This window comes from Hakea prostrata, chromosome 9 (assembly GCF_041222555.1).
Source record: "Hakea prostrata isolate BN-2017 chromosome 9, UWA_Hpros_2, whole genome shotgun sequence".
Taxonomy (NCBI): domain Eukaryota; kingdom Viridiplantae; phylum Streptophyta; class Magnoliopsida; order Proteales; family Proteaceae; genus Hakea; species Hakea prostrata.
This window is the reverse complement of record NC_142608.1, coordinates 44,151,309-44,176,430: the sequence shown is the minus strand read 5'-3', so window position 1 is coordinate 44,176,430 and position 25,122 is coordinate 44,151,309. Positions and strand designations below refer to the sequence as shown.

Below are 25,122 nucleotides of genomic sequence, written 5' to 3'. Positions count from 1 at the left end.
GCATAAGCTATTTGAGTCACAGGAGGCATCATAGATTAAGAGAGCCATGCAAATGATTAAAATGAAGTAGAAACTCAATGAGTTGAGGAGGCAATAAAGGGCCATGGGAGCAAGGTCCTCTAGAGAGCCAAAGTTTTAGGCAAGCAGATCCCAAACCATGAGGAGACAGAGTGTCAAGGAGGAGCCAAATCTCACCCTAGCCTCACGGGCCCCATAGGGCTGGGCTTCATTAGTAGCAACCATAGATCTAGATATACAAATTCTTCGCATAGATCTTACCCTATTTAGGATGGCAAAGAACGAATAGAAGAAGCTAAAGCAATATAAGGGAATGTGAAGGATAAGGTGGGGCTTGCTTTCTCATGGGCTTTCTACCACAGTATTCCAGCAAATTCCTACTATAATGTGATGTTTGATGAGATTAGCAAGTTTGGGAGTGCAGTGCCGGGGCCAACACCACATGAGATTTACAATTTATACCTACAAAAGCATAAGGAAGATCTGAAGACATACATTGAGGGTTTGAAGCCTTGTGGGCTCCTTACCGGGTTCCAGTTATGTGTGATAGTTGGACTGGTCCCACTAAACAGCCCATCATCAGTTCATTTTGATCTGCAATGGGAGATAGTGTTCCTCAAGTTAGTGGATGCATCCAGGGAGAAGATGGATGTGAAATATATTTGCCAAATAGGGCTTGCTTTCTCCAAATAGGCTTTCTACCACAGCATTCCGACAAATGCAGCCCAAGGGCCCTAGGACAATGCAACATTTGATGAGATCACCAAGGCTAGGAGTGGAGTGCAAGGACCAACCCCACATGAGATCTACAATGCATGCCTGCCAAAGCATAAGGAAGATTTAAAGACATATATTGAGGGTTTGAAGCCTATGTGGGCTCATTACGGGATTACAATTATTTATGATAAATGGACTAGTCCCACTAAACAATCCATCATCAAGTTCATTTTGAACTGCGATGGGAGACAATGTTCCTTAAGTCGTGGACAAATCCAGGAAGAAGAAGGATGCAACGTATATGTACCAAACGGTTTGAAGTCCATGTGGGTTCATTATGGATTACAGTTATGTGTGATAATTGGATTGGTCCCACTAAACAGTCCATCATCAACTTCATTTAACAGCAATGAAAGACAATGTTCCCCCAAGACAATGGATGCATACTGGGAGAAGAAGGATGCAAAGTATGTTTATATGTTGTTGAAGAATGTGGTGAAAGAGGTTGGAGTGGATTATGCGGTCCAAATTGTCATAGATAATGGGTCCAACATCAAAAAGGTTAGGATGAAGATGATAGAGAATCCCATGTACAAGCTCATCTGGACTCCTTGTGCTACATATTGCATTGATATGATGCTGAAGAACATGGGCCACGTGAAGATTGTGAAATGAGTGGTACACCGAGCACGACAATTGAACACCATCATCTATAACCATGGGTTTGCACTACAATTGATGAGGAAGCGGTGTGGCGGTGACTTGGTGAGGCCAGGCGTTACTAGGTCTGCAACCAATCAAACATTGCATTATAGAGCTCTGAGAGCAAGAAAGCTGTCTTGAGGTCTATGTTCACATCAGAAGACTAGTTTAACTAAAAGCATGGTTCTCAAGGCAACAAGGCGAGGCTAGGCGATAAAGGGCAATGAAAACTGAGGCGACAAGGCATTGCCTAGGTGACAAGGTGACAGGTTGCCTTAACCTAACAATGAGCCTAGGCACCTAGGTGGATGCTTTGCCATCCATGATCCCAAGAGGGATAGTAGCACAAACCACCATTTCCAGTGAGGGCTTTTGGGATAGTCCAAGGATTCTAGTAAAGATCCTTGAATCTGTGGTGACCGTAATGAGGATAGTAGATCAACAAAGGAAACCAAGTCTTCCACCCATATGAGCTGCATTTGGCATGATGAAGCAATAGGTTCAGTCGGTCTACCCAAGGGACAACAAAAAATTCCTCAACATCATCTAGGATAAATGTGAGAGACAGTTGTAGCATCCACTACATAAGGGTGGTGAATTTATACTTTATAGTTAGTAGATTTAATTTTTTATTTTTTATTATTATGCTGTTACGTTTCTCACTATTTCCTCTTATTCCTTCTTACCATACTATCTAAATACCAAGTACCACTATAAGCTTCTGCTTGGGATGAGGCAAGATTTGAGATGCACGGTCCAGATTGTAGTGGAAAGGATGGAACAAGATCCTCTTCGTTAGGCATTTAGACAATCATCAACTTGGAGGTAAGATTGTGAGAACACTAGAAAGTCCTTCAAAGATGCCATTGGGAGTTTCGGTCGCTCCATATCAATATTAGCACGTGAAACCACCAACATGGATAGTTCAAATCTCTCTATATCTTATCGTTTAGTTTTTCTCTTGTACTTATGTATGACACTATGACATTACTAATTGAATTCCATATGTTTGTTACAGCTAACAAGTGGCTACAATATGGGACCGACTCACCCAACTTGTCAATGATTCACCCAACTTGTCAATGATTCCATGTAAAGTGTTCTCACAGACATGTTTTGCAACGGGGTGTGAGTGGATCTAGAACACTTTCAACCGCATCCACTCGAAGAGACCAATTGGGGTGAAGCAACTAAAAGACCTTCTCTATGTGCATTATAATATGAGATTGAGGGAGGATCACATTAGACAGACGATGGATCATGATAATGGCTAAATTGAGTTGTCCGACATATTTGAGGTGGGAGATGATGATGAAAACTTGTTATTTGAGTGGGTTAGGGATAGAGGAACCAAAGCTGATTAAGGAAGGTTGTCCCAGTAGCCATATTGCACAAGAGATGGGGGTTGATGTGGATGACTTCTTGGCCACGGAGGGCAGACATCATACACAACCTGCCCGTCCCGATGCATCGACAAATAGTGAAGATAACATACAATTTTCCAACACCGGTGATGATGCCACTTAGCCAGTTATTGAGGCCCAAGGATCTTTTGATGATGATGGTCATAGCGTTGGTCAAGCACCAGCCAAGCCAGCCACGGAGCGAGTAATGAGGAGGAACCACCACTATTAACAAGGTCCACAGGGGAGACTCAACGTGAGCATGCAACACAGGATTCACAACATGGTGCACGTACATATAGCCATCGCAGACATTACCGTGGACATCAGTTTGACAGTTCTCAGATGGATATGGCCAGCTTAGTAGGCTTTATTGGATCCATGAGGTTGGATGAGCCTAGAGGATATGGATACTGGAGACCATTATCATTCCCTAATTCCCAATCCCAAGATAGTGGCATGGAGAGTGTTGGGGGTGCACCATTGGGGCTTGTGGCTATAGATATGGTCAATATGGATATGGGGGTCATCAACTTATTCTATTGATGATGGCAACAGTATGTCAGTTGGGTATGGTGATGGGGTGCATCATTTGTGACTACATCTTTGGAGTTCCATCAGTAGTAGTAGTACCATCTGATGAGAACAAGGTTGCCCCCCCCCCAGGCCAAAACCCTAAAGTGGACCCATCTAGGGCTAGCTGAACCCTAAAGAAGGAATTTTGGTCAAAACCAGGCCTAAATAATTGCTGATTTTTATTTTCAGAATCTTCTCTTTTATTTTTTAAAGAGTTTCAGAGAGTTAGGAAGTCTAATTGAGTTAAATAAGAGTCCTTGAGTCTTTAGTTCCTTTTAATTCCAGCATATGTCAATTAGAGTTTTTAATTAAATAGAATTTAGCAAGTGTCAATTAGAGTTTTAGTTAATTAGGATTTCATTTCAGCATGAGTCAAGTATAGTCCACTAAATCTTTTATCATTTGGTCGGTTGAGATTAATGTTGTGAGATCCTACTCTATAAAGGAATCTCACTTAGAGTCAAGGTCTTTAGTAGGCTATAAATAGCCTATTGTTTCTTTGAATTCCTTAAGTCTGATTATTTGAGTCACAGTTATTGAGTTGAGGACCGTGGTTCCTGTTTGAGGGTGCCACGATGGATTTTAGATTAAGTTCTTCTTCAAAGATCAGCACCTTTCTTCAAGAATTCCAGCATTCTTCTCCCAATTCCAGCAGCCATGAACTGTCTCAGCAAGCTCTAAGTACAGAAATCCCCACCCCCTTCCCTCACATCTCAAACCCATTGCACCTCTCCCCCAGCAGACCCCCTTGCATAGACCCTAGGAACCCCTCCCCTCCCTTTGCAGCCCATTCCAAGCCCTCCACCCACCCCCATAGGCCTTCCTCAGCCCCCAAAAATTCCTTGCAACAGCAAGGAAACCCTCCACCAGCCCCTTCCTCTCTTGCGACACCCTCCCCCCCCCCTTCCTACCCATTTTGGCCCCTTCTCTCTTTCTCTACTGACTTGCGGCAGAAAAAAGAAAGAAGCAGAAAACAGAAAAAGAAAGAAGAAAGAAAAGAAAGAGGAAAGAAAAGGAAAGAAGAAGAAAGAAAGAAAGACTGCCCAAGATCTTCAAACCCTTACCCCATTCCATCCCAATAGTTATGTTAAACCCATAACCTACCCATAACTTCCATATTCAGATTCCCATCTTTATTCAACAAATTATTCATCCCATATTATTTTGTTACATCCCATATTGCTTTCTTATTATTAAATAGACCATTCCATCCAGGTTTTGAGCTTTTTCACCCAACATCTTTTCCCTATCAACCCATATCACTCCTAAGATATTCCCACGACTTCTATAGATACCCATAGGCATCCCACTGTATATTTAAATTTATTTGTGGAAGATTCTGGGCAAACCCTAAATTTAGGGAATCCATCCCGGAAACCCTAACCCTAGAACTGGGTTTCAAACCACCACAGACCCAATTGGGCCATTTCCAAGAGCAAGTGACTTACAGAGTCATTTTCCTTATGACACATTTCCTAGGATGGGATATCTACATTATGTTGATGATACCTATAAAAAGGTAGTGAATGAGTTCCTAGACAACTTAAGGCATACCATGTCATGGCCAGCATTCATCTGGTATTCAGAGCACTATATAGACAGGGGATGGATCCACCAATTCCACCCAAGTACTCAACTTAGCACTGAAGCTTGGGACTTCGTTTTTAGTTATTGTATTTTGTTGTATATTTAATTTCATATCAAACAATTCATGTATGCAATACAGTTTGTCCAATTTTAAAAAGTTTGCATTTGTCGCAACCTCCCATGTGTTAGTATACTTGAATGATAACTTCTCATTGGTTCTTTTTAGCAAAATACTAGTTCCATGTGTTTATTATGCTTTAAATAGATAGTAGGCAAGAAATCAAATGAAAACCATCAAACAAATGGGCCAAAACTTGTAGTAGAAACTTACTAGGAAAACTTTCAAGTTTTGACCGAAATCTCGGTCACAAGGCTGGTTGAAACCGGCTTCAAAACCGAGATTTCGTACCTTGGTGGAAACTTTACAAGACTATCTACAACGAGAAACAAAGTAGAGGAAAAAATTCAAACATTCACCACAAAAACCAAAATCTTCCTAGTCAAAACAACTCAATTTGACTCTGCTCCCCTTAAACCCATCTAACCCTGCTTTGGCCCACAACCCATCACCCAATACCACCTCAGATGCTTCAATTGTTGATTCTAGTATTGAGCGAAAGATTATACCTACAGGTTCTGTATTACAGGTTACCAATAGCTAGGGGGGAGGGGGGGGGGGAAGAAGCACTACATCTAGGAATCAACAACACGAAAACTTTGTTAGAAATTACTCCTTTCCTTATCGGATCAAGACTAACAAGAATGGTTGGGACAACAAACATCAATCTCGTTCATACTTTGGATACCCATATAACCATCAAAGACTGTTGAAGTGACTAATTCCTCGAAATAAGCCCGGCCTCAAAATCGAGATTTCGTACCTTGGTGGAAACTTTACAAGACTATCTACAACGAGAAACGAAGTAGAGCAAAAAATTCAAACATTCACCACAAAAACCAAAATCTTCCTAGTTAAAACAACTCAATTTGACTTTGCTCCCCTTAAACACATCTAACCTTGCTTTGGCCCACAACCCATCGCCCAATACCACTTTGGCCCATCCAATTCAAAACTCAATCCTTTCTAACCCATGCCCAATCCTCCTAAACCAAAATAACTCCTCCTACCACTCCCAACTAAACCCAACTCTATGGTTGTTGGCCTCCCACTCTTTATCGGCTCCCTTTACCTCCTTAACCTCTGATTCTTGCCCACCCTCAACCTCTTCTTCCCCCACCACCTCTATCTCCCTCTCCTTCCCTTAGATCCGCCACTCTTGCCTATTCTAGGAGATATCTCTGTCCCTCACCTCAGTTCCCCATGATTAGGGGTCTCATTTGGAATGTTAAGAGGTTTTAATTCCCTTGCTAAGCAAACTGAAATTAAAGACCACTTAAATTCTTCTAAGGTTCCCTTTTGTGCATTACTTGAAACCCAAGTTTCCAAGGAAAATGCAAATCACATTGTTGCCTCAATTGCTCCCAATTGGTCCTTTTACAATAACTATGATCACTCAATTAATGGCAAAATATGGATTCTTTGGAACCTGACCATTCTCTCCCATCTCTATCCTCCTCTCCTCTCCTTAACTCCTCCATCTTCACTTCTCCTTTCCAAACTCCCAACCCGCTTTTCTCCATTCCGTTACCTATTCCTTCAACTAACCTCATAAGCGTTTTCCTCTTTGGAATCTCCTCTCCTCCCCTCCCTTTCCCCTTGCTCTATCCCTCCCTCAGGCTCTTGGCAATAATTTCAATATTGTCTGCTCCAGCTCTGAAAAGGTGGGAAATTGTTTCCCTACAGTCACAGCCTTTAATGACTGCCTTGATTCCATATTTCCATTGATATGGACGATCTCCGCTGGTTCAGCTCTCTCCTAACTTGGCAAAATCGTCGTTCCCACCCTAACCGCATTGCGGACAAACTGGATCGCATCCTTGTTAACGATCACTGGCTTTCTATCTTTCCTAATGCACATGTTGAATTCCTTAATTCTAGCATTTCTGATCATAGCCCTTGTAAAATCCAAATTCTACCTTACTTCTCCTTTGGCCCCAAATTGTTCAAATTTTTTTGACATGTGAACCTCCCATCCCTCTTCTCCTCCATTGTCTCCTCTGTCTGATCTAAGCCCTCTACTCATCTCTCCCTCCCTCTTCTTTCCTTTTCTGCCAAGCTTCGGCTTGTAAAAGTGGATCTTAAAGCTTGGAACACCTCCACTTTTGGCAATATTTCCTCTTAGGTTTCCGTAGCCCGCTCAAACCTCTCTCATACCCAATCCCTCCTTTCTAATCTCTCAGATCCCACTCCTGCCATCAAGGAAAAAAAGCTCTCAACTGAATTCACTTGTCTCCTCTCTCATGAGGAGGGTTTCCTTCGCCAAAAATCCCACATCAAATGGTTGAATCTCGGTGACTCTACTTCTTCCTACTCCCATCGTTCAATCAAGGCATGAAATAACTTCAATTCCATCACTCTACTCCGTAAAGTGGATGGATCTTTCATAGATACAATCATTGGGATCAAAGAGGAAGCCATCTCTCACTTCGTCAATCTCTTCAATATCCCCACTCCCCTATTCCCCCCTCCCTCATCAACAAACTCGTGTGCCCCTCCCTCTAGGAATCCTTGCAAGCTATCCCCTCTAGGAAATTTTGGCTGTTGTCTGCTCCCACAAGTCCAATCGTGCCCTTGGGCTTGATGGATTTAGCAAGGGCTTCTACCTTGCTTGTTGGGACATGCTCCAAGCTAACCTATGTATTGCCATTCGAAGCTTCTTCCTCAACCCCCACCAGCTCCTTCACATCAACCAAACCTTCCTCTGCCTCCTTCCTAGAACCCTTGGCGCCTCCTCCGTGTCTAAATTCCAGCCCACCTCTCTTTGTAATCCTCTCTACAAATTCATTGCTAAATCCTAGCAAATCACCTCAAACTCATCATTCCAAATCTAATCAGCCCACATGAATCTGCTTTCATCTTTGGCAAAAGCATCTCTGATAATATCCTCCTCTGCTTCGAAATTGTCAAAGGTTTTGATATGAAGCATGGTACCCTTGCAGCTCTTCTTAAAATTGATCTTCACAAAGCCTTCGATTCTCTCCGCTAGGATTTCACCCAAGATCCTCTTAGCACCATGCGCTTCCCCCCATCTTCACCCACTAGATTTTCACATGCATATCCTCCCCTTCTCTATTTTTGTTAATGGCTCCCCGGCCAACTTCTTCTTTGCCAAAGCAGGCATTATGCTAGGGCTGCCCCCCTCTCCCCCTATATCTTCTCCCTTGCCCTTGAAGTTCTCTCTCGGAGCATCCAACATAGTACCAACCTTCACCTCATCTCCCCCCTTCAAAAATGCAAATCCTCCAACCTCACCCACTTAGCCATTGCGGATGACCTCATGATTTTCTACAAAGCCGAGTCTTCCTCCATCTCCTTTATCATGTCCTCCCTCCAACTCTTTGAATCTCTCTCCAAACTTTGTACCAATCTTCTCAAATCCAAGATTTTCCTCTCAAGTGTCATGTCCTCATGATTTTCTACAAAGTCGAGTCTTCCTCCATATCCTCTATCATGTCCTCCCTCCAACTCTTTGAATCTCTCTCCAAACTTCGTACCAATCTTCTCAAATCCAAGATTTTCATCTAAAGTGTCCCTGATACCCTCACCTCTTCTCTCCTCCATATCACTGGCTTCTTCCTTGGTTCCTTCTCCATCAAATACCTTAGTCTCCCTCTAATCCCTACCCGTCTCCATACCATCATTGTACCTCGATCCTTGACCTTATCAGCAAAAAGCTGCAGCTTTGGAAAAGCAAGCTCCTCTCCAATGCAAGTAGGCATAAACTTATCAAATCAATTCTCTAAGCTTGCTATATCTATTGGAGCGGCATCTTTTCCATTCCAAAAGCCACCATATGTTCCATTGAATCTCTATTTAGCAGCTTCTTTTAGAAGGATCAAGAAATCTCCAGATTCCTCCATCCCACTTGTTGGTCCAATGTCTACAGGCCCAAGGCTGAGGGAGGCCTTGGCATTCATAGAATCAAAGATTTCAACTTCATTGGCCTCCTCAAGCTCATTTGGAGAATTACCTCCAAAGAAAGCTCTATTTGGGTTGATTGGACCTCTTGAAAAAAGCTTCTTTTGGATTGTCTTCCCCTTCTCTAACTCTTATTGAACCTAGCGCAAACTTCTCTCTCTTCGTCCCCTTGCCCTCTCTACTATGTCCTTCAACATTGTTGATGGCTCCAATATCTTCTTCTAGCTCGATTCTTAGCATCCTCTGCCATGTGATTGGTGCTAAAACAGTCTACTCCTCTAGGACCCCAAAACTTTGCACCCTCTCCCACTTCCTTAATGCTCGGGCTTGAACAGTCTACTCCTCTAGGACCCCAAAACTTTGCACCCTCTCCCACTTCCTTAATGCTCGGGCTTGGGTGCCGCCTCCCCTTTTCCCTCCGAGCTCAACCTTGTTTGATCCCCTCTTCCCCCTCTCCCCTCTCCCTCCCTCTCTTGAAACTTACTCCTTTGGCTCCCCTCAAATAACCACCTCTTGTCCACCGCCTGCCTAGAACCACATTCATTGCCCTTCCACCATTGTCCCTGCTTGGTTCAAAGGTAACATCCCTCGCAGCTTTCACAGCCTAGAGAGCCCTCTCACTCTGTCTCTCCCCCCCCCCCAAACTCTCCTTATTCACCATTCCATCCCTGCTAACCCTACCTACATTACCTACCCCGATGATGAGACCACCCCCATCTCTTCTTTGCTTGTCCTTTATCCTACCCCATTTGGACCCGAACCCTCTCATCCATTTGGCTTAGATTTAGATGCCCCCAGCCCCAGGATAGTGAGTGCCACTTGATAGGTTCTACTTTTGGAGGATTTTCGATCGGTAACACCATTGGGAAGCTACTCTTCGGGGCCTGCATCTCTCACATTTGGATGGAACATAACTTCCGTAGATAGACCACCAGATCTCGTTCCATGGACCAGATTTGGAAAGCAATATGTCATGATGTTAGCTCTAGGATTTCTTTCTTGCCCCAAAAACCTCTTATAGACACACCTCAAAGAACAAATTCATTGTTGTTACTTGGGGTCTTGATACTCTTTGTTAGCTCCTTCCAGGCTCTAGTCTGGTTCCCCCCCCCCCCTTCCTTGCCTTCTACATTTCTTCCCTTTGAGATGGTTATATTATATTTTATATTTATCCCAAAAAAAAGAGAGAGAGAGAAGAAGAAGAAGAAGAAGAAAAAGAAAAGGAACCCAAATTTGTGGGGGCTTACATATCATAAAGAAAAGGAACTAAAAAGAATATACCTTCTTATCAATGTTTGTACAATAGACTGTCCTGGCACACATCTCACGTTCATCTTCAGACTGTATCAGCTCTCAGAATATATAAATATAAAATCAATAAAAATGAAAGAAAATAAAAACACTACAAAATAAAATTGGACAAACATTTATGTCAGCCACCATAAAGAGTCCAGGAAATCAAAAACAGGTAGAGCATTTCCAATTCATACCCTGGGTAGGAATGTAGGGTTCACAGGCAAGATAGCAGTTTTTGAAGGTAAAACTCTGACAGGATAGTAACCCAGCATGGTCCCACCAAGGCTTAGAGCTGCTCTTGCTCCATCTGTCAAATACATAAACCACAAAAATCACAATGTACAGAACCTCAAAAAAAGATTTCAAGGATACAACTACATAAGAAAATAATGAGGGCAAAGATAGCAACTTACGCTCATCCGCAAACTCAATAAAGGCAAACCGAAGAACTGAATGAGGGTCACCACAAACTCGACAGTCAACTACCTTCAAAGTACACAGTTTACAGGATTCAGATATCAGATTTGTGTCATTATTCAGTGGTCACTAAATGTACAGTTAAAAGCAACCACATACAGTCTTCATGTAAATCATATCCTAAATGGCAAGAAATGTTCATATAAAAGAGAAAGAAGAAACAAAAAGACAATTTCATGATGAAGAAGAGCTATAACACATCAACCTTAATACATACTCCCCTCTCCCCTTTGGACTTATTTGCTGTCCCAAATTCCTTGTCCATTGTACCATCTACTGCAAACGTTTATTTCATGTTCCCAAAAATGGCCTTTTGCTAGCATTTAAAATTAAAATAGATAAAAAAAAAAGGCAAACATAAATGCACAAAAGACTGGTGAGGATAGTTTTGGTAACTTGTCCGTTGGGTAGTCAATGGCACCATTGGACCTTAAAAAGCAAGATTTGTCAAAATAGACACTCTGAAGTAGACAGATTCCTTGGCAAGCAATGCGCTAGGCAATATGGGTTAGTTTAGCTATGCTGGATGGCCCTATGGCCCATTGGAATGGCCCACTGATTGGTGAGGTGGACCAGCGCCCTCATGATGTCTGCACTAGCAGATTACGATGTCAGTGGCTTATCGATCAAACATTGAACACCTTATAGGAATAAAGAAACATGTCTTCTGATATTCATGTTTGTATCACACTTAGCTCAAGTGTTGCAATTGAATGTGCTAAATGATGCGCTAACACTGCATGGTTACTTTAAGGGAAAGGGTAGAAAACGCCTGAAAGAATTCACCATCCTATTAACTATACTTCAATGCATAGAAACAGGGTTACTCTCTTCCTATAAACTCATTTATTTAAATTTATTATACCATATCTCAACTAAATCTAGAAACCTGATTAATTTTGATCATCACATCATGAAAGTATTTAATATTTAATGAAAATCTATCGAATTCATTTGGAATTAAGACTCTTCGCCGACATTAAAAAGAGGACAAAAAAGAGAGTAACATATAAAATATAGACATGAAGATTTGCTAATGTAAGCAGAGAAGGGACAACAAAATCTGTACAGGAAAAAGTTAATCATGCAAAAAAAAGAAAAAGAAAAACCAAAGTCAAGAATGATTAAGGGGGAAAAGAAAGAAAAAAAAAACCACTATCTAAACCTGTTAAAACACCATGTGAAAACACTATCTGCATTAAAAGGAAAAAGATCTGGTTTTTTCTGAAGGGTAAAGCTAATCTACCCAGTATCCCTGTGTCAGATCCATATCATCTTCCAGGGTGGGGATTGAAATCTCATTTTATTAGAAATTAGAGTTATCAGGAAAAAATGAATTATCACAACAAAAATGTCTTGAGGGTAATAAGGTCTTTGTAGCATTTAATTGAGATTGCGTCTCCAACAGTGGAGCTTCAGGAATCCAAAAAAAAATTCTTTGATTGACTCGTCCATTTATTTCCCTTCTCTGGTTGGAAATAAAAATGGAACTAGAATTAGGTTGGTTGCAGATAAAAGTTGGATGCTCAACTTTTACAAGGGTTTCAAGGAGATCTCCCATGTTGTGAGGTTCAAGCTTGGAAGAAACTAGGTATTTCTATAGGAACAGAAATTTCATTCATGCGCAGTGGAATCCATGGTTGCTAAACTCTGTGATCAACAATGGGGAGAGACATTGCTTGAAGGAATCAGAATGTAAATGATAAAGAACCAACCCCCCCCCCCCCCAAAGAAAAGTTCACCGATTTCCTAGATCAAACTCATCATAAGTCATTATTTTGGTGTTCAATTCTGATACATTTGCTAGACATAATGAGAGATAACAGGATGTAACACGATAGGGGGAGTCCCCCTATTGTGGTTTCCTTATTGGTTTGGGTCTTTGGTTATTAGTGGTTTCATTATTGACTTAGGCTTTGGTCATCAGTGTCCTTATCTAAGTGAGTTTCTTACTAAGCTTTAGGCTTAATTAGGTAAGACTTAAGAGTTACATTTCCTTTTGTAATTCTATCGCCCAGCCCTGTTCTCCAATTATTCTCTCTTCTTCTCCCTCAATCACTCTTTCCTCTTCACTCTGCCTAGTACTTGTTACAGATTTTGAGATTATTTACATGTTATCAGAGCCAATCTATTGCCAATTTGAGAGTCGTTTAAGGCTTCTAGTTTGAAGAATGAAACCCCATTTCAAAAAAGAAGAACTAGTATATGTTTGGTTTGAAAGTTGCTGGTAGTGGCGCAAACCAAACTCGATCTATTTCTACTGCTGTTTCTTCTTATGTGGCTGAAGAAACTGCTAGCTAAAGTTTGCTCTGATTGAAGAGGAGGAATTACACAGAGCCCTGCTACTGGTTCGATTCAGTAATTCTTGCTAGAGCTAAGGGTTTCTCTTTCTTGATCACTATTCAATTTAATCTGCTGCTATGATTGTTTTGATATTCTTCTTGTTTGATTCAGCAAGGATTACAAGAAAGTTTGTTGGTGTAACCATGCATATTCTTTGATGGCCCCCAAGTTGTTCTTTAGTTGAAGAGAATGAGATTGGTTCAAGAGTTTGGTTTTGCATCTATTGCTGTTGAAGAACCTGGCTTTGGTCAATTGATGGCTGAAGACCGTAGTTGTTGGATTTCCACCATTGATTGAGTTTGGGTAGAAGATGGTGTCGTTGGTTTCATGAAAGTGCAACTCCAAATGGCTACACAAAAACCTATCCCAAAGAAGGCACTCCAACAATCAGACTCACTCTTGAGTTGATTAAAATCCAGAAAAAGTTTCTTGCAGTTGACATCTTCAATCTTCCCCTCATGTGTATCATTACACATGATCAAAACAAATAATAATCTCCTCAAATGAGGAATATATCAACAAATTTCATAACAAAAGAACCCATAAATAACATATCAATATGTCTTCAATTATCCTCACACAACGACAAATATAATCTAAAGTGATGTGATCCACGGTCCACCAAATGATAACATTAGTAATTAATCCACCAATACCAACTCAATCATGGGATCTAATCCTTTTCACATCTTATGGGCTTACAAAATCAACAAACTGGTCCAACTTAAAGAAGGAATGGAAAAATTGTAATAAACCAGAATTTTTTTCAAGGGGCCATTGGTAAATAAAGGAAAGGAATGGCCAATCTGTAAATATCACAAAACTGGAACAAGAATAGAGCAATCCCAAAAGGAAACACAAACAAAAGCCAAAGGTTAAACTTGGAAGGAGAATACTCTCACAGGCAAGATGTAAATAGCATGAAAATGTATGTGTACAAATTACGGTAGGAAATAATCATTAAATAGGTTGTCCTAAAAGAAAAGGAAAAGATAAAAAAGGATGTCAAAGAGGTAATGTGAGGTGGGTTATGTGAGGAAAATTAGCCAAAAACAAAGGATGAATAGGGGGGAATAAAGCCTAAATTTAAGGAAACAAAAAGGAAAGCAATCCTAATTAGATATTTCACAAAAGAGAGTAAATCCAGGAAAAGGGGGAAAAAAAGGAAGCAGAACTGTCTTTAGAATGGTAATCTTGGCAAACAAACAAAACGGATCTAAAAGCCAAATAGAAGGATATCTTTGGTAGCATAAAAGGAAGCTAAACCACAAGTAGACCAAATAACGTGATTGCCTCTTCTTTTCCTTACGATAAGGAACCATAAAAAAGGAGGCAGAATTATGGGAAGCAAACTCAAAATGGAAACCCTCAAAAGAAACCAGAAAATCAAGGAAATCAATATCAACAGATCAAAGCAACAAAACCAATATCATATGTAAATTTTTTCTGCAAACTAGAGGTGGAAAAGCTTGGAACTGAAACCAGCAAGACCATCTTCTACCCAAACTCAATCAATGGCAGAAATCCAACAACTATGGTCTTCATCCATCAATCGACAAAAGCAAAGATAGGTTTTTGTGCAGCCATTGGGAGTTTTCATGAGATTTTTTTTTTCACACACATTGGAGCTGCAAGGTCTTTTATGTAGCTGTTAGGGTGCTACATTTGGTGGGATTTTTTTTTGTAACTATTAGGTGCTACACTTAATGGACTTTTCTATTGCATTGCATGTTGCATTGTGAAACCTTCAATGGGAAAGGTGTTTGATGTTCTCGTTGGTTGCTCTGAAGAAGACATGGTGTTACACTAGTTGATTGGAGTGCTGATTTGAACTTGTTGGTGTCTGATTGCTACACAATTCAAGACTAGTACTGCCTTTCAAGTTTATTCTATTTGTCCAAGCTGGAGCTTTCTTTGTTATACTCTAGCTTGAGGGGGAGTGTTAAGAGATAATGAGAGATAACATGATGTAACACGATAGGGAGAGTCCCCTTATCCTGGTTTCCTTACTGGTTTGGGTCTTTAATTATTAGTGGTTCCTTATTGTTTATGGTTTTGGTCATTGGTGTCCTAATCTAAGTGAGTTTCCTACTAAGCATTAGGCTTAATTAGGTAAGAGTTAAGAGTTATATTTCCTTTTGTAATTTGATTTCAGTTTATTATTAATATGTGGTTGCTGGTACAGTAGAATACATAGATTCTATCGCCCAGCCATGTTCTCCAATTATTCTCTCTTCTTCTCCCTCAGTCTCTCTTTCTTCTTCTCTCTACCTAGTACTTATTATAGATCTGGATTGTTTACAACTTAACAGGTCTTGCTCATCTCAACACATTTTGTGGTTGAGATGTTGTGCTACTCTCTATATTCTTCAATTGATATAAAAGATACTAATTGACAGATAAAGAATGAATCCATGGTTTCTAGACTGCTGCAACTTTATTGCGACTTTGGAGGAACAAAAGAGAAAAGAAAGACGATTTTGCCATGCTTTGCCTCCATCTTGTGATTTTCAACTGGTTGTCAGAATACCCACAAGAAGCAAAGAGACGGAGGAGGGGGATTCTAATCAATTTGTATGTACATTCAATGGAAAGAAAAATAAAATTGTCATGTTGCTACAAAAACACTCGCTTTCTTGTTACGTTTCAGGAATATGGAGGATATAACTGCTGGAAGGCGTTCTAATGGATACACCAAGGTAAAAGATTGCACCTCCATCAAATGAGTCAGAGAGAGAGAGGAGGGGAACCCTCTTTTTTTTGGGCCGGGAGGGGGGGGGCTGCCTGATGGGAATCCTCAGATAATGAACAGGATAGGGACAAGGAAAAAGAGAGGCAACTGTAAAGAGAATGTACCTTGGGGTTTAACGTCAATTCTCAAACCTTCCCTTTGAACTGGTAATGTCACCTAGGGACCAAGGTTCTCGCAAATTTACAAATTTATTGGACATTCAATGTAACTGACACATACTTTTTCTCAGTACGGTTACAAAGTTTGTTATAACCTTTTTGGTTACAAACAGATGCATGCTTTTCAAAAAATGTAATTGCACCCACCTTCCTCTCACCTACCCAAGATAAAGAGTTTCTCTTTTATTAAGTGGATTTTTTTTTTTTGTTGGGGGCAGGGGGGGGGGGGGGTTGAAGCCACACTATCAGAATATTAATACATTACATAAAATTAGTACATAGATGTGAGCATTGAGATAAATAAGTGTCCAGAATAGAAACGATAAAATGGCGAGTAAATTTCAAGATAGGTGCAATAGGTCAAAAGATGAGAAACCATCAGCAAAACATAGCTCAGTAATATCCATTATATGAAAATGGCCCATGACTGCCACCTGTACAAATGATATTACACAAATAAAGACCCTCAAAATATAAAGAGCGGGCAATGCAAGAGTCAACCACAATCCAGGAAACCAGAGGGAGATCGATTGTAGCTAGCATGTTTGTCAAGGCGACAAGGCAAGGCTAGGTGATAGAGGGCAAAGGAAACCAATGCGACAAGGTGACCCAAAAATGGGCCTAGGCGCCTAAAAGCCGCTTTGACAACGATGGAAGCTAGGACCAAGAGAACGATAAACAAACTGAATAAATAAATTTCATTACCCCACCCCAAGTCCCTAGACGCCATTTCTTCATAAGAAAGGAGGAAAGGGGGATAGGAATAGTAGGCTATCTCAGCATCAGGCCTCTCAAGCACACCTTTGTCAACTGCTGGAATATGCATATTCACAGACCATAAACTAGGAAGCAAACACTAGAAATACGGGTAATTATATTCTTATTCTAGGACAACTTATGGGGTCTATTTATAGCAAGGGCTGCACTTTATTTTAAAAATAAAAAAAAATAAAAAATAAAAAAAGAAGCCAAATGAAAATAGAAACTAAATTTATGTAAAAGGAACAGAGGACTGAAATGGAAACTAAAGAAAATTCTAAATTCTAAATAAAATTTCAGCCTATTTTCCCTTTTTACAGTAGAAAAAAGTTCAAGCCTATTTTCTCTCTCTCTCTCTCTTTTTTTTTTTTTTTTTTTTTTTTTTTTTTTGGGGGGAGGGAGGGGGAGGGGGATAAGAGCAAATTCAGCCTATTTTCAAAATCCAAGATTGGAAACTAACTTGCTAAAACAGGAAACAAAAACTAAACTAACAGAAGCTGCTAAAAGAATATCAGACAAATACCTAGCGGTTAATCTTCACACCAGTTTCTGTTCATACCATAGTTGTTAAGGCGTCGCCTAAGCGTACAGATGCCCTTCCAATCTGTAAGGTAAAGGTTGCCTTTGGTATGTCAATAAGGCAGTTGCCTCGGTCTCTAAGGCATCGCCTCAGGCACCTCAGATGCCTTGGAGGCCAAGGCGTCCACCTTTTTGTTCCTTTTTTTTTAAACATGCTGATACCATTTCAAGGGCTCCGATTAAGTTCTTCGTTAGATTCTCATCCAAACAATATTATTGGTGGCATATCACACTGATTGTATGCCACTGCTACATGGGATCGATTAGTAAATTAAACAGAGGAAAAAAAGCATAAAACAAACCTAAAAACCCATTTGCGAATCAGTTCATGGAAGGGATTTACGAAACATAAAGAAGCAGCAGCGCAGCAACTCCCAGCGATTCTTTCTCAATTCTCTCGTCCGGCGAAGGTATGTCTCTCTCCAGCAACCCTTTCTTTTCCCTTTTTTAAACTCTGTTACAGTTTTACAAAATCGAACACCTTCATCACTCGAAGCGGCAACTCTCTGGTGATTCTTTCTTGACTCTCTTCTCCAGCAAATGTATGTCTCTCTCCTGCAACTCTTTTTTTTTTTTCAAAACTCGGTTACGGTTTTAACAAAACCGAACACTTTCATCCCTCACAGCGGCAACTCTCAAGCAATTCTTTCTTGACTCTCTTCTCTGGCAATGGTATGTCTCTCTCTAGCGACACTATTTTCTCTTCGTAAACTATCCAACGGTTTTTTTTCCTTGTTCCAATGCCTCATATATTTTCTGTTTCTATTCAACCGCATTCATCTCCTCAACTACAGTCCTTTTATCATAATTGCCAATTAGCCCAACTTGGTTTTATAAATGCCAGCGGCAGCCCATTTAGCCATGGATGTGAAATATATTGAAGCTGGTCTTTGCTTTCACTCTACTGCACCGCAAATCCATCACAGAGCCACTATGCAATAAGAGCTCAAAATCTGTGTTATCCAGGGAACAAAATAATTTAAGATTTACGGCACTCTTTAATTGCCGCCTAGATGTACAGTGATTTTGATTTGATTTGTTTGTGGTATGTTGGATGACTTAAGGTAGCCTAATTTTAGTTCTTTTATTATATAATAAATTTCACTTAAAACAACTTGACCGCCTCAACTAGCCTAAAACGCCTCGCCGCCATGACAGCTATGGTCCCTACCAGTGCCCAAATGACTGTTCATTTCGACAATAATTCCAGGTGTAAATTCTTCTTTTTACTTCTTCATGCTGAAGTTGCCTTATGAGATGCTTCATCGGAAGAAAAAAAATCACCAGAACATCAGTCCAGGCTGCCTCCCCACAGCAGTTGAACCCACAACCTTGCTTGGCCAGTGTTGGGGCTCATTGACGCAGCTATATTAGGACCTCTGATCTGCATCACAAGGCCAACAACATTGGGTTGATGTTAGGGGCATGAATTGGTCCTCTTGGGCCAAGCTCACTCCCCCAAACCCAAACTGGGCTGGATAGGATTCCTTATCCTGAGGGACTAACGGTTGAAATTTCAGGCCCCATGTCAGGGTTGGGCAGGACAGTGATTGAGGCGTAGGGCCAAGCCCAGCACTATCAGATCCCATGTTAGGTTATGCTTTACAGTTTATTGTTTCTATTCAATGAAAGTATTTACAGCTTTACAATCAGGCTATTTCAACCCAAAAAGAAGTCCTATATTCAATTAGCGTAGAAAAAGCAATACTCAATCACAAGTGTCTCATTTTTCCAAAATGAACTAAATGGGAAAAGAGAAAGTTGGGGCAAGCCAGACCTTAGCAAAGACAAGGGTCAATCAAAAGCCCGCCTGGCCTTGTCAGAATCAATCAGGGTCAGGCTGGGCTGAGCCAGACACAGTTAAGCCTGGGCTTATATTTCTCACCCAGACCTAGAGACAGTTGGACTTGAGTTGAACCAAGAGGACTATGGTGGGGCAAGGATTTAAAAAAAAAAGAAGCAGCCAAACCTGGCCCTATTTAACCCCTAGTTGATGCAGTGTAATAGACAAATGTGCCATTGATTTTCACGAAACACTTGGTCCTTGCATATACTGGAGCAGCGAACACAGTTGGAATGGCCGTTATGGTGAAAAACAGTTTTTATTGAATTGAGTCGACTTGATGTGTGACAAAATTTAACAAACTGAATGTGTAGAGGGTAAATGTACAATCTGAAACCTGGTGAGGACAATCACTGGTGTGTGGCAGCAGGAGAAAATAAGACTAACAGGAAAAATCCAAAAGCCAGTTTAAAGGATAGGGAAGCTGGGGAGAAATCAGAGTCGCAGCGAGAATAAGAAAAGAAAGGAAACACATACAACCACTACTTGCACAAACTTCAAATCTCAACATTCAATTTCCAAATCTTCATTCAAATAAATAAATAGAAAAGAGTTCTAGGAATATTTGTAAGGCCAAATCCAGTGCATGCTCCAGAATTAAGACGGGTCCGAGGAGGGCCAAAAATGTATAGCCTTTCCCTTGTTTTTAAGAAGGCTGTTTCCAGGATTTGAACCTGTGACTGAGCACTTGACCAATTTTTCAACTAGAAATAGAAACCTAACTAAAATAGAAACAACTCCAAAGAGGAAGCTACCAAAAATTCCATAACTAAGGAGAAAGAAACTAACTAAGAAGCTCCTATATAATCTACTAGTGTAACTGAGATAATCTTGCATCCTAAGATAACCTACTTGCCCTTGCCAAATCAGAAAAATGGTTTGGGACCAATCCTTGGTTTGGGACTCCGAAGTGGCTAGCGTTCATCCAGACACACTGAGGCTACTACATCAACCCTCTTGCTTTCTAAAGGAAAAAAAATTACAGTCATCCTGAACATCTTAAGAACACAGCCACAACTCCATCTTTATTAAAAGTTCTATGATTATAGAAAAAGAAAATTAGAGACTGAATGGTTAATTGCTCGATACAGTGAAGTTGTTAGGAATTTTATGAATTGCAATGACAAGTTCCCTTTTCAATCATCTTCTAGGTTATCTTTTAACTGCCACTCCTCCCCCTTTCTATCAATTTCTAATTTTCTACACGAGTCTTTTATCAGCATTCCCTTTCTGTATCTATTGTCTACAACAACAACTCAGCCTCATCCCAACCAAATGCGGTCAGCTACATGGATCCTTGCCTTCCAATAAGCTGTATTAGAGATCATATTGGTACAAGGCCTAAGCCATTAATCTCTTGTCTCACCACCTTTGCTAAGTTTACTTCAGGTCTTCCCCCTTGCTCTTTTAGCTTCTTAAATCTGGATTAAATCACTCCTCTAACTGAGGCATGTAAGACCTCGATTGAACATGCTCGTGCCACTCCAAATGACTTTCTCGTAGCTTATCATATACCAGAGTAACTCATGAACTATCTCTATATGATCATTCTTAACTTTATCCTTCTAGCTTTGCCACTAATCCATCCTCAATTCGGTTACACTGAGTTTGTCCATATGACGTTTCCTAATTGGCCAACACTCTGCACCCAACACCATAGCTGGTTGTGCAAACAGTCCGGTAAAATTTTCCCTTAAATTTTTAAGGATACGTCGATCACACAAAACGTTGAACACACCTATCCACTTCATCCATCCTCTTTTACCATTCTATAAAACACCATACTCTATATCACCTTCTTTATGCATATTTGATCCAAGATACCTAAAATAATCACTTTGTAGAATCTCCTTCTCATCAAGTTTCACCACCTCATTATCTACCTAGTATAACCGAAATTACACACCAAATATTTCAGTTTCAAGTTTGATCTCCACAAATTTAACTTAACACTAATCTCAGCTTATGTCTCGTCTATTGACATAGTATCATCAGGAAAAAAATACATCCAAAAGAAATATATCATCAAGAAAAAACATACACCAAGGAACCTCATTGTGAATCTCTCTAGTTAATTCATCCTAAATAAGTGCCAAAAAAAGGGGCATAAAGCGAGTTCTAGATGAAACACAATTGCAGTCAAGAAGCCACTACCTTGGATTCCCACCCTTTTTGCACTTGTCAATAAATCATCATATATATCTTTAACTATGTCCACATATTCACTTAAAGCATTTCTCTTTTCTAGTACTTTCCAAATTAACTCTCTAGGGATTGTATCCTATCTTCCCATATATTTTCTATAAACAATTAAATACTATTCACCCCCAAAAAAAAAATTAAATACTATTTTAAGTCAAATATTAATCTCTACAATGGCTACATCAAGCCACTTCCACAGGTCAACAGAAGATATATAGAAGGCATGGTGATGGAAACTAGATTTCAAATGAACAATGTCCATAAAGAAAAAACAAAATATAAACTTGTCCCCACAATGCCGCACTATAAATTCTTCCATAAAAGGAACTCCATGGCCATATTTGTACCCACATATCTTTTTCCTTTATTCTTGGGTTGGGGGGAGGGGGGAGAAGAGTAAATTGTACAAGACCACTTGCTTCATTCTAGAAGAGCAATATAACATTTCTATTCCAGGTAGCATTCGTACAAAGCAAGTGAAAGTTGATAACATCCACCAAAGAGTATACTACAAAACAGTCAGAGCATTAACCTGGATTCGAGACAAATAATATGACAAAGAAGCTAAAGTCAAACTTACTTGTCCACAATTAATGAACAATGCAGCAAGTTGCTCTTCAGTGACCTAGATTCGACAGATTCAAAATGTTTCATCAATATAATATCTCCAGTGGTAGAACCAACATTTCATGGCTCAACCCATAGAGGAGTATGACATTGCTATTAAACCAAAAATGAAATAAGAGCATAGGTATGACATAATTCTTTGACTTACATGCTGATCAATGTCAGAAACATATACAGTTCGCCTAATGCTGTCTTCTCTTTGAGCTCTAAGAGCTCTCCCATTCAACCTTCTCCTTCCCGGAAAATAATTATTTCTCTTCTGGCAAGGCAGAACAACAAAATTTCAGTTACGAAGCAGAACATAAAAGAAACTGAGAAAGGTAAATTATTCAAGTTCTCGAGGAGAGAGGAAGAATCAGAGAAATAACTTCAAAAATTAGAGCCATAAGAATCTGCAGGCAAGATGATAAGATGAATGAAATAAATGAAACGTACATTATGCCATAAGGGTCAGAAACCAAACAACATGACACGAAAATTTTTAAGCTGAATAACAATACAGAGGTAAATAAATTTGCAACCATCCCTTAAGATCAAAACAGACCCCAAAAAAAAAGAAAAAAAAATGATAAAAACCAAGAATTTCAATACCTTTCTGTAATTTGCAGGCCCATTGCTTTTCAAGTCCTCATGAGCCCCACCCAGATCACTTGGAGGAGACTGTGATTGACGATCAGGCGAATAAGAAGACGGAAAGAATTCCTTCGCCGACGGGTTCAATTTCGAGAGCAGATCAACGAGCTTACGCATATCGCTCTGAAACTCAGATTTGGAATCAGAGTTTGGAGCATCACCAACAGTAGGAACAACACTATCAGTAGTCGAAGGGCGATGATGATGATGGATGAATTGATCATCCGAACCAATCGCGTTATCAGCAACAGCAGACATGTAAATTAGACTAAAAACTACAAGAATAAATACAATTTTCTCTTCCTAGCAACCTCTGTCTGAAACACAAAATTAGGGTTTATCCCCTAGAAGAAAATTTCCTAATCGAGGGTTACTTTCCCATTCTAAAATTTATAGAACATTCTATCCAAGAATGCCCAGACACGAAGAAATGATCAAATTAAAGGGAAATTTCAGAGGACATTACTGATAATGGTACCAATCACAACAATTTTTTTTTCCCTTTTTATTTTTCTCTTTGGGTTCCAACCTCCTTGTTCAACACAAAATGCTCTCGGTTTATAGCAGAAGCAGTTTAAGAGAGAGAGTCAGTACTGAGCGTGGCGCGTCAAAAATAGGAAAAAAATGAAACGTAAGGTGACGTCAGCACGAAATGATTACCTTTTGTAACACCAAAAAGGATTTGTCATATATAATAACTGCAAAGAAGGTGATTTTGTTGGGAGGCCAACTGTTTTTTTCTTTTTGGACTTTTTCATATCAGTCCCTCTGCTGAAATTTTAAAGGTAAAATGTAAATCCTAACAATAAATAATAAATAAACAACATAAAATCAAAGAGATGACAACAAACATGGGTTATAGTATAGAAATTAGGATGGAATTTCTACCCAAAAAAAAAAAGAAATTATGATGGAATTTAATGATGTATTTGTGCCAAATGGCTTTCATTTTTTTTTTTTTTGATAACTTGGTGTTGGTATGTGTAGGTGTCATTTTACCCAAAAAGAAAAAGTATACAAGTATAGTATAGGAATTAAGCTGAGGCAAGTGTTAGCAGGCAATCCCAAGCCCATATAAAGAAAGATGTTTGATGCATTAGGTCAATAGTTGGTACAAGAAAAAAAATACCCAAACCCTTTTTATATGATATCTACAACCTTGTTAGTATAGTATTTTTCTTTCTATCAATATGAATATGTACTATCACTTCTCATATGTATTTATGCAACAAATAATTAAAAGTGCAAGTATTGGATTTAAGTGTCATGTATTTTGTGAGTCCATATAATTATAGACTTATAGTTTTGTTATATTTATAATTGGATGACTTATAGGTCATCTACTTGTATAGGGATAAAATTATAATTATATGGGGATTAAAATTTTAGATTTATTTATAAATAGTCTCTGTGATAACCTTGTATTCATCTTTGAATGGGATTGGAGGCAAGCAAAAGAGTAGCACTTTGAGAGGTGTGAGAGTAGTGTAAGGTTTTCAGGAAGTAGTAAAAAACTTCTTCTCTCATGTGGATTTAGGCAATTTTGGCTGAACCTTGTTAAATTATTTGCGGTTATGAGAATATTTTGCTTGTGTTCTTCTTCGTGGATGTGCATATGTCTCCAACGAGTGATATCAGAGCAAGGTTTTGTAGATCGTCACCGAAGGTGTGCAAAAATTTAGGAATGAGAGGAACAATGCAAGGAGAACATGGAAGGCCTCAAGGTGTAAACAAAGATAAGATTCTCTGGTATTAGAGATTGTGCAGTTCTTTCTTAGTTGTTTATCCGTCCCCAGCAAGTGGTATCAGAGCAAGATTCGGTAGATTGTCGCCAAAGGTATGCGTAAATTTAGGAAGGATAGGAACAATGCAAGGAAAACAAGGGCGGTCTCAAGATACAATTCTCTGGTATTAGAGATTGTGAAGTTCTTTTTTTAAGTGATTGTTCGACGTTTGGAGTTAAAATCGTTCATGGAAATAAATAAATAAAAAGGGTTCAGATGTGATTATCATTGGGAATCAAGGCTAGATCAAAAGGGAAAAAATAATAGCAATGACTGTTCAATTTTGTTCGGCTATTTTTTTGTTTGAAGTCTTAAATTTTTTTACCTTAAAAAAAATTGATGTACTGATTACATTGTGAGGTAAAAATAGTTGAAAAAGTCCAAGGAGAAGAAACATGAATAAAGAGGAATAAAGAAAAAACGACAATAATCCAGTGGAAGAAAAATAATAAGTGTGAGAATTAAATCAAATAAATAATGATAAATGCATGTTATCAAATACCCCCACACTTAACTCTTTGCTTGTCCTCAAGCAAAATGAAACAATAAAAGTAATAATGAAAATAAATAAAGAGAAAAATCTAACTCACTTTCGTAGGAATCACAGTTGCACTTAGCATGTGCAAC

The 25,122-nt window shown here is 39.5% G+C and overlaps 1 protein-coding gene across 2 annotated transcripts in view; it reads right to left on the bottom strand.

Annotated features, from left to right (window-relative positions):
- Positions 1–23,290, bottom strand: part of LOC149005282 (polyadenylate-binding protein-interacting protein 9-like) — a 47,141-nt gene extending 23,851 nt beyond the window's left edge. For both annotated transcript variants that reach the window (XM_089168165.1, XM_089168164.1), the window contains exons 1-6: positions 22,670–23,290; positions 22,227–22,337; positions 22,032–22,076; positions 10,752–10,824; positions 10,533–10,645; positions 10,324–10,383 (exon numbers count right to left, since the gene is read on the bottom strand). In XM_089168165.1, coding sequence (XP_089024291.1) covers positions 10,324–10,383; positions 10,533–10,645; positions 10,752–10,824; positions 22,032–22,076; positions 22,227–22,337; positions 22,670–22,969 — 702 coding nt within the window. In that variant the 5' untranslated portion in view covers positions 22,970–23,290. The remainder of the gene's footprint in view (positions 1–10,323; positions 10,384–10,532; positions 10,646–10,751; positions 10,825–22,031; positions 22,077–22,226; positions 22,338–22,669) is intronic.
- Between the last annotated feature and the right edge of the window lie 1,832 nt (positions 23,291–25,122).